Below are 10,294 nucleotides of genomic sequence, written 5' to 3'. Positions count from 1 at the left end.
GTTTGATTCCAATAGTTCAAGCTTGAATAGACGTGATACTTTGATTTTTCTTTAAATTCATCTGGTCTTATTTTTTGTTTTTGATAGAATGAAACTCAACAAGAATATATGAGAAAATATGATTGAAATCGTTATGTTTTACAGTTAAGTCAATATTTCCAAATGGGAAAAATATATAATCAACATAACCCAGAACTAAGATTTGTTTTGAATGCACGATCTGCCGTACGGAAACGTTGTGGTAGGATACGAAAAAAAAATCCACACATTTTGTAAGTCGATTTTTGTGTTGTTTCAATGGAAATATATCTTATGTCTAGGTACATTTATATTTTTTAGCTAAAACCAGAATAGGATGGGAATGAAGCTAAGTAAATCGTAAAGGACGACCCGGTGCGGCATAACCAAGTAGTTAAAGGAAATTGTTTACAAGTTTGGAAATTGGAGAACTTTGCAGATAGATTACCAATTTTCAGTAGGTTGATATGAGGGGCAGCAGGGAATGCGATGAACAGGTTTTATTTCTCTTTGTTAGTGTAGTTTTGGCCATTGATAGGGATGTGATGTTGAGGAAATTTAAAGGGAAAGGTGATCACTTACTCTGTGAAAAAGGGGTTTGATATATTATGTAGTTGTTTGTGCAAGTGTTTAGTCAATATGTATAGTCACAAAACAGTGCTAAAAAGAGTGACATACATTTCTATTATGTAGAAGTTTAAAATAAAGAGAAGTGCAAATGTAGGATGTTGTCACACATGGTGTAATGAGGATTCTCATTACATGAGTTTGACAGGGAGGCCATTTGGCATTTGGCGGAAATATTAAGAACAAATATCTGGCACACTTATTTCGGCCAGCTTCATTTTTAACTAGGTTTCTTGTATAGGAATATGGTGTGATTAATGATTGATATTAAGATGTTTAAAAAAACACCAAAGGGTACTCTGCTTTTGGTAGTTCTTTAACATGCGAGTGTAGACAGACCGTATACACTTATCTGCGCATGCACCATAATACATCATGTGCCGTCTGCACTGCGCTGAGTGGTACCCACAATATAAAGACCACGCGTATACACCGTATATTGCAGGATATTACATTGAAATTGACCGACCCATCTTTTTCGAAGTCGCTGACTATGTTGACATCATGAATGTAAACAAAATTATGACCAGTCAACTCATTCTTGCGCTCTGTTAAGTAGTTCATGTATTACTACGCCGTTGTCAAAACAATATTTAGCTAATTATCAGTGTCTACTGTTCCAAATATATGCTTTCAAAGGCCTTTGATAATGTTATTATACCTCATTTTCATGTTTCAAGATTTATTAGACAGTGATTTAAGCAAATCGGTCTGAAGAACCTGGGCAAGCGCATTTTCACGTTTCTGCTGCCAGGTTTGACAGAACATTTCCCAGGCAGTCGGTGACAGGAGACCGGTGAGAAATGTTATGTTTTTGATGTTACGTCGATTCTAGGTTGTTCTGAAGACTATACAGTGGAAATGAAGAAGAAAAAAATAATAATAACTTGCAGTTTGACTTCTGAGGCCATCAAGTACCCCAAATCACGAAAAAAGGGATAAAAATGAAGCGATCCACAATAGACTGACTGAAAGAAGCAAAAGAAAATTGACAGTTTGGTCTTTTGATATATAAAGGTATTTGATTTATTGTTTACAGTATGGATGTAGCTCTGTCTTGCCGTATATACCGAGGTGAAGAGAATGCATCCCAGGGGGTGTTGGGGGGCTTGCCCCCCATCAACCCTTCCCTTGGGCAGTGCCCGAAGGGCATGCCTTGTCACAGCATCGTAAATTGTTAGGTTAGGTTGGGCTATGGGTCAGGACGTTTTGGGGGGTTTGGAAGGTGTGAAATCCCATAGATTTTGCCGAAAGATGGGTTGGATTCCCGTAGAGTTTTTTTGAACTGGCGCGCCGGTGCGCCATGTCCGTAGAGTTTCATTAGCTGATTTTTAGCGTTTTTTTGCTAGTTTTACACGTGTCTCTTTGCTATTCTTCTATTTAAGCCTGTTTTACCCCAAAATTTCCGTGATATACTTCATGCCCTCCCTTGCTAACAAGACTTAACACATCAAGATCGTAGGCTGTGATTGCTACGGATATGATCATCAGATTCATTCTCGTCAAACGAGAATAAATCTGATGATATAAATATTGTCTGGGAAGTCCTGAATGTCATAATCGAATAATAAACCCTGTTTCTTTTACCAACGACTGCAACTTTTAGTCTTCTACAAGAATATCATATTCAGTTTGCACTAACTTAGAGCATCCATACTATAAAGATTAATCCTGCTTCTTTCGTAGTAGTTTCAAGGCAATTTTTCCTAATAGTTCCACCTAATGGATCGTGATAATTCTGGTATTGCTAGAATCCTCTTACTCTTGAGTCTCCAAATTATATAGAAATGATTGCATGGAAATCACCCTAACCCGCACATTCTTGGCCCTGATTGCAGGGGACAGTATGAAAAGTACTAAGGAAATTGTGAGGTAAAATATGAATTATTTACACAGTATCAGTCACTATATTGGACCCCGCTCCTTCCCCATGGGGGTGCTGCTGCCCACAAACCCCTGTCCAGATTTCACAGTAAGAGAGACCGTACGACTTCCAAGTCTGTCCGACACACTCCCCCCCCCTCCCCCTCTATATTTGCAATGTAGATGGTGAGAGGAATCCAACAATGCCAATATCGTCTTGATTCATTTGGTAGAACTATCAGGAAAAACTACCCAAATATGTAGATTCTGTAGTGACAAGCTTGGCCCTGAAAGTAGGGGAGGGCAAGAAAGATGCCAGGGAATTTGTGGGGTAAAATGTGAATAATACACACAATCAATCACAATATTGTCTATTGTAGGGGGCAAAGTCCCCTGCATTATACAATATAGTGACATACTGTGTATATTATGAATCCAAAGATGCCAAAATCATCACATTCCTTTAGGTGGAACTGTTAGAAAAATTACGTTCCAGTTTCACATGACCAAGCACCAACACTTAGGCTCCCTCTTTCATGGGCATATTTAGCTTATCTTGATTTATCACACTGGAAAGCTTGCTTTTTGTTAAGGTATCTGTAGCCACACCCATCATAAGAAGTCACAATCAGTTTGATTCGGCCAATTTTTGAAGGATTCAAGTAGCCAGTCTACAGTTTCAAAGATACTGAGAAAGAAAGTACAGTTTCTGACTCTTTCTGGGGTGAAATTTCAGAAATGTTTTAAATTTACTGAAAATGATATATGGACATGTAGATAGTATAATCATATTATAAATGCAAGTGTGTGGTTGAGGAGCATTCAAAAAAAATCATAATTTGTGGAGGGCCATTAATATATCTTGCTTTCCCTGATACTGGTGTGGTTATATCTGTTGGATAAGAAGAAAGAACAATTGTTTTCTTCACCCCCCCCCCCCACCCGCCCCCTTTGTACTCCCTTTGCTATTCCATCTTTACGTTTTCACTGCAATACTAACCTACAGCCATTATCTAACGTATTTTGTCCTAATTGCACATTCATGTTTTTGCCATTGTAATACTTTTTCATAATGCTTTATGACCTTTCCTTACCTGGGGCCCCCAAGCCTTGCCCAATTGCTATATTTTATAAATGCCAATTATGACCCTAGATGTAGATGCAGCAGAAATTTTTCAATAAATGAATAAGTTCAATTATCCTGTGGTCACATTGGCATCTAATATGTGCAACCGATGCTGATACCAGGAATACAAAATCACTGAAACTATATTGCCACTACGCTATCTTGTCATATTTGCTGCACTGCTATGAGTAATGAGGGCAACCTTTACGATCAAATGTCCAGAACAAGATTGCCTAAAGTAAAATGAACAAGACTGCTATATTGGATTCTGAAATGATATACACTGCCATTTCAAATAATTACATATTTGGTCAATTCTCTAAAAGGACAAAACGCCTTCTTCCAGATTTGGGTCACACACTATGAAATTTTAAGAAACTGGTCTATAGTATGCAGATTCCATATCCAACTACTATACAAGGTTGAAATTGGTTTAAAAGTTTAAATTCTTTACCAGTTTTACTTCTTGATAGGTTTGCCAATGTAGACCTATATACCCTGAAACTAACATAATTTTTCCATGAGATTATGATGAGCCTTAAAGATAATTACTTGCAAGAGATTCTGCAAGTATTTAAAATGTGAATTAGTGTATGTTTTTAACACTTGTCTTTGATCAGTTGCAGTACTTAAGTTGCTGCAATTTTGGTATCCATCATTTTGGTGAACTTAGAATCATAAGAATCAGAAGTGGAAGTTGCAGGATTTTGGTTGCAGTTATCATAGGTTGTGTATTCTTGCAGTGGATGTTAATATCCAGTCCCAATGTGAGCACAGTTCTACATCTTTCTTGTGACCACATTTTATATTTGATTTCAATGAAAAGGTTCCTATGACATCCTTTATATAGTTCTTCCATTCTGTTGTCAAAACTGACAAATAATAGTTTGAGTTAAGTGTGGATTTTTTTCATAAGTATACTTTGACATCCAAAAGTAGTACAACTAATTTAGCATAATGTAAATGAAAGCAGTGAAAAAATATATATATATAAATCATTACCTTTCTTTTTCAGTGTTTCAAGTTAAACTTTAAGCAAGCAGAATGTCAGGATTTAATTTTGGAGGTAAGCTATAAACTGTGTATATATATGTGTATATATATATATATATATATATATATATATATATATATATTTTTTTTTTTTTTTTTTTTTTTTCTTTCTTTCTTTCTTTCTTTCGTTCTTTGTATTTTTTTCTTTCTTTCTTTCTTTCTTTCTTTCTTTCTTTTTTTCTTTCTTTTTTTCTTTCTTTCTTTCTTTCTTTCTTTCTTTCTTTCTTTCTTTCTTTCTTTCTTCTTTTCTTTTCTTTTCTTTTCTTTTCTTTTCTTTTCTTTTCTTTTCCCTGTTTTTCTTCTTTCTTTTCTTTTTTCCCTTTTTTATTTTTCTTCTTGCTTCTTTCCTTCCTAACTTCCATCATTCTTTCCTTCTTTCCTCCTCCTGCTCCTCCTCCTCCTCCTCCTCCTCCTCCTCCTCCTGCTTCTCCTGTTCCTTTTCTATTCAAGAAAATGTTTTCACTCCATTTTGAAGCATATATTTTATCAATACCTTTTTATCTTTATTTAATTTGTTAATATTATAGAGTTTAGACAGGTCTATTCCATAAACCAGTTCATACAAGATGCTTTTTGTGTGTGTTTGTGTGTAGGGGGGGGGATATTTAACACATTAATCATTTGCGTGCTATCCCTGTAAGATGCCATGTACCAAAAGATTGTTCTCTCTTGCTCCTGCTATGAACTTCCTAGGTAATCTTCAATCAAATTTACATGATCAGACTGTTTGTGTCAACTACTCAGATTGTCATATGGCACTCTGCCAGTAAGACTGTCTTGAGGCATGACAAAGGGAAAGTACTGAGGATAAGGGAGTAGCAGCTTTCTATATAACTGCTGAGAATCTCTTATTTCATATGAAAATGGAAGAAAATCTTGTTTGCATCCATCAATAAAATCATATTCCAGCTTTTACACAGTGTAACAAACCTAATTTATTAAAATTAACTGTAATATAGATAAAGAGGCTAAAACAGGTTTGATCTAGCAATTTATGTGAATATTATGCATCTCTGAATATGGAAGAATATTAAAATTATGTTTTGGTTACAAATGATACCAAAAAATCATATTGTTTTAATAGTATGGCACAGTGAGTGTAATGCACCAGCTGAGTCTGAAATAGCCCAGGAGGTGAGCCCAGTTGGCTGCAAATACTCCCTGGAGTGGAGGCCAAGCATACCCCAATATACCCTAGAGGCAATTGATTAATTGGCCCTCATGAAAGGATTATTAATTTGGAGTTTGTAACTATTGCAGGTGGGGGTGGTTCTAGTGGCTTTAGCTTCGGGACACCTGCTCAGGCAGCAACAACAACAGCGGCTGCTGTTGCACCAAGCAGTGGTTTCAGCTTCAGTTCACCTGCTACAAGTTCATCTGGAGGAAGCTCAGGATTCAGTTTTGGCAAACCAGCAACCTCTGCTGCACCACTGGGAGGAGGATTTAGCTTTAGCCATCCTGCTGCTCCTGCTACAGCAAGTGCTGCACCCATGGGAAGTTCTTTTTTCAGTAATCCAGCCAGTACAGCTTCTGGTGGCAGCCTACTAGGAAATCCTCCAGCAGCCTCAACAGCTGGGAGTGGATTTAGTTTCAGTAGTGGAAGCAACTTCAGCTTCACACCCACTTCAACACCTGCTAATACCGGAGGTCTTGGAACAGCAGCTCCTGGACTCGGAACAGCAGCTCCTGGACTCGGAACAGCAGCTTCCGGACTTGGAACAACAGCTCCTGGACTTGGAACAGCAGCTCCCGGACTTGGAACAGTAGCTTCCGGACTTGGAACAGCAGCTTCTGGACTTGGAACAGCAGCTTCCGGACTTGGAACAACAGCTCCTGGGCTTGGAACAACAGCTCCTGGACTTGGAACAGCAGCTCCTGGACTTGGAGCAGCAGCTCCTGGACTTGGAGCAGCAGCTCCTGGACTTGGAGCAGCAGCTCCTGCACTTGGAGCAGCAGTTCCTGCACTTGGAACAGCAACTCCTGGACTTGGAACAGCAACTTCTTCTGGAGGATCTTCAGGGTTTTCTTTCTCTCTTCCAAGTTCTACACCAGCATCACAGCCTACATTGCAGGCTGCAACATCTTCAGCTTCAACATTGTTTTCCCTTACAGCTAAACCGGCAGCAACAGGAGGAGGTCTTACTGTTGGTGCAAAGTCTTATCCTAGTAAGTTTTTCAAAGCAAACTTTTAGTAATTTTATTTTTAGGGGCTTGCAAAGGGTTCTCAATCAGCTATTAGAAAGATTTGTATTAAAGACAAAAAAGAACAAGAATATAGGAAGGAAATTTGCATTTCCAAGAAAATCTAAACAATTTTTTAGGAATTGAAATAATTTTAGGCTATTATTTTCCAGACACTACAGGAGGAATGCCATCACTCTTATCAACATTAAGCTCTTCAACAACTGCTACAAGTGCAACAGCTACTGGGCTCGGTAAGAAGATGGGAAATAAGATGGCAAAATATTGATATCTGTCTTGCATATTCCATAGCCTTTGAATTGTAGATGGATCTTCACTTCTTTTTCTAACTGTAATGAGACAATTGGCTTTGAGTCTTTACAGCACATGTTAACTTCCTCTGCCCATGTGTATAATTGTAAAAGCACAAGAACATTATTTCTTTATGATGCTGTAGTTAGAAACTCGTAAATTGTTGATGTTTGAATTGATGCTTAACACTCTATTGTAGTCTAAAATAATCCATGTTGTTTGCTTGACCTAGTCTTACTCACATAAAGCTCTATATATAATGACACGTGCTGTAGTGTATGGACCAAATTTGTTGTCAGTTCTTGTCTGCTTACTAACACAGGTACAGTTGTGAACCATTTTAATGCTTCTAATTTTTGTAGGTCAAGCTCTAAGTGTTACAACAGCACCTGCACCAAGTCTGCCAGCAGCCTCTGGTGCCACAACAGGTGGAATTTTTAACAGTGGAGTTGCAGCACCTGCTCCAGTCACAGCTGCTGCCACACCATCTATCTTGGGTCAGATACCTTTGTTTTTTCTTCTGAAGGTGTCATTTGATATTGATGTAAAGGAAATTGTTCCCAACTGTTTTAGAGATGCATGCATTGTTATGCATATTATATATTCATCTGAGATTGAGTAGATATTTGAAAAGATTGTAAAAGGTGTACCAGGTACATTATTTATGCAAGTGCAAGTACTGCAAATCCCTCTTACATTTTCATGCATGTGTATTCGTAATTGGTAAGTAATTATTGGGATTTGCAGCTTGACTTGTATCTCCATATCTTTGCTTTGTTTAGTGTCATATCTCAGATTTAAAGCAAGAGTTTGTCTGGAGTTGTCCATCTTTTGGACCATATTTTTTGTTGGATACTCCATATTGTGAAAGGGACATTAAGTTTTGCATTTTAAGTTTAAAGCTTAGACTTTCCTTTTTTTTTTTTAAATACATATGCCTACACTTTGAACTTCTGTAGGCCTTTGTGTGTGTGTGTGTGTGTGTGTGTGTGTGTGTGTGTGTGTGTGTGTGTGTGTGTGTGTTAGTGTGTGTGTGTGTGTGTGTTAGTGTGTGTGTGAGGGTGTGTGTTAGTGTGTGTTAGTGTGTGTGTGTGTTAGTGTGTGTGTGTGTGTGTGTGTGTGTGTTAGTGTGTGTGTGTGTGTTAGTGTGTGTGTGTGTGTGTGTGTTAGTGTGTGTGTGTGTGTGTGTTAGTGTGTGTGTGTGTGTGTGTGTGTGTGTGTGTGTGTTAGCGTTAGTGTGTGTGTTAGTATTCGTGTATGTGTGTGTGTGTTAGTGTGTGTGTGTGTGTGTGTGTGTGTGTGAGTGTGTGTTAGTGTGTGTGTGTGTGTGTGTTAGTTTCTGTGAATGTGTGTGTGTTAGTGTGTATTGTTTTGTGTGTGTGTGTGTCAGTGAGTGTATGTGTGTGTGAGTTTGTGTGTGTGTGTGTGTGTTAGTGTGTGTGTGTGTGTGTGTGTGTGTGCATTAGTGTGTGTGTGTGTGTGTGTGTGTGTGTGTGTGTGTGTGTGTGTGTTAGTGTGTGTGTGTGTGAGAGTGTTAGTGTGTGTGTGTGTGTGTGTTAGTGTGTGTGTGTGTGTTAGTGTGTGTGTGTGTGTTAGTGTGTGTGTGTGTTAGTGTGTGTGTGTGTGTGTGTGTGTGTGTGTATTTGTGTTTTTAGTGTGTGTGTGTGTGTGTGTGTTAGTGTGTGTGTGTGTGTGTGTGTGTGTGTTAGTGTGTGTGTGTGTGTGTGTTAGTGTGTGTGTGTGTGTGTGTTAGTGTGTGTGTGTGTGTGTGTGTGTGTGTGTGTGTGTGTGTGTGTGTTAGTGTGTGTGTGTGTGTTAGTGTGTGTGTGTGTGTGTGTTAGTGCGTGTGTGTGTGTGTGTGTTAGTGTGTGTGTGTGTGTGTGTTAGTGTGTGTGTGTGTGTTAGTGTGTGTGTGTGTGTGTCTGTGTGTGTGTGTGTGTGTGTGTCTGTGTGTGTGTGTGTGTGTGTGTGTGTGTGTTAGTGTGTGTGTGTGTGAGAGTGTTAGTGTGGGTGGGTGGGTGGGTGGGTGGGTGGGTGGGTATTTTTTTCTTCTTCTTCTTTATTTATTTATTCTTTTTTTGGAAGGGATACATAAATAGGCATGATTACCTGTTTTTAATTAAGAGATATTTAGAGTCCTCCAAATTAGGATATTTAAACTTCTATATTGAAAATATTTGGAATATAGCTCATTTGAACTTTAGAATCTTGTTGGATGATTTAGATGTGCAGACACACACAGAGAAAGAGACAATGTGTTTAATGATATAGAGAAAATATGATATTTTGTTGAAACAGATTTCTTATAGATGGGGATTTGATAGTTTCATTTAATGCCTTTCATATTCTATTTAGAAATTTTGATGCAAGTAATGTAAGTTGGCATGTCTTGATAGCCTAGACTGATTTATTTATTAACAACTTGGACCATCAAAATATATTGTATAGAATTTTATGCAACGACCCTCTTCCCAGAAGAGATGAGGGAAGAAGACACTGAAATGTTTAATTTTTCTTTACCTACACCAGGCATGAAACTGGCAGGAAACACCACAACTTCAACGTTTGGTGCAGTTCCAGCTCTTGGTTCATCCCCTCTCCTTGCTAAGCCTGCTTCCTCTGCACCCTCACTAACCTCTGGCTTCCCTCTTACCAGTGAGTGATGTGCATGTGCTTCAAATGAGACACTTGGATGTTAATTGCATTCATTTGCTTGCAGGGAGTGAGGAACAAAGCTGCTCACCCGAGTTCATAATGTGATTTGGTGATGCCTGGGATGGAGGCAAGGATTACAGGAGAGAAAAGGAGTGGGGGAGGGTAATTGGCACTGGATGTACCTTGGTTGAGCTCTAGGGCTTCATTGGGTAATGCACACAAGCAAACAGATAGATGGGTAGATGGAAGAGAAAGAACAACAGACAGAAATATAGATTGGAAAACAGTGACAGACCAACATCCAGAGAGACAGAGAAAAAAGAGAGAAATTTCAAATACAAACACAGACAGACAGATGAGATGGAGATGTAAGTAGTAAAGATAGATACAGAGGTAGGCAGACAGACAAAAAATCTAAGTAAAGAGATAAAAGTAGAGAGGAGAGAGGGAAATTAAGTT

General features: G+C 38.4%; 1 protein-coding gene across 1 annotated transcript; it reads left to right on the top strand.

Annotated features, from left to right (window-relative positions):
* Window positions 1–139: 139 nt before the first annotated feature.
* Window positions 140–9,835, top strand: LOC113808005 (nuclear pore glycoprotein p62; the record flags this gene model as incomplete). The annotated part of the gene is given in 6 exon segments (XM_070120304.1): window positions 140–272; window positions 4,650–4,700; window positions 5,948–6,853; window positions 7,042–7,122; window positions 7,543–7,677; window positions 9,710–9,835. Coding segments are annotated over 5 exon segments (1,270 nt in total), but the record flags the coding sequence as incomplete, so codon positions are not given.
* Window positions 9,836–10,294: the final 459 nt, after the last annotated feature.

This window comes from Penaeus vannamei, unplaced genomic scaffold (genome assembly GCF_042767895.1).
Source record: "Penaeus vannamei isolate JL-2024 unplaced genomic scaffold, ASM4276789v1 unanchor4442, whole genome shotgun sequence".
NCBI lineage: Eukaryota > Metazoa > Arthropoda > Malacostraca > Decapoda > Penaeidae > Penaeus > Penaeus vannamei.
Note: the sequence above shows the minus strand (reverse complement) of the source record. Positions and strands in the feature narration are given on the sequence as shown.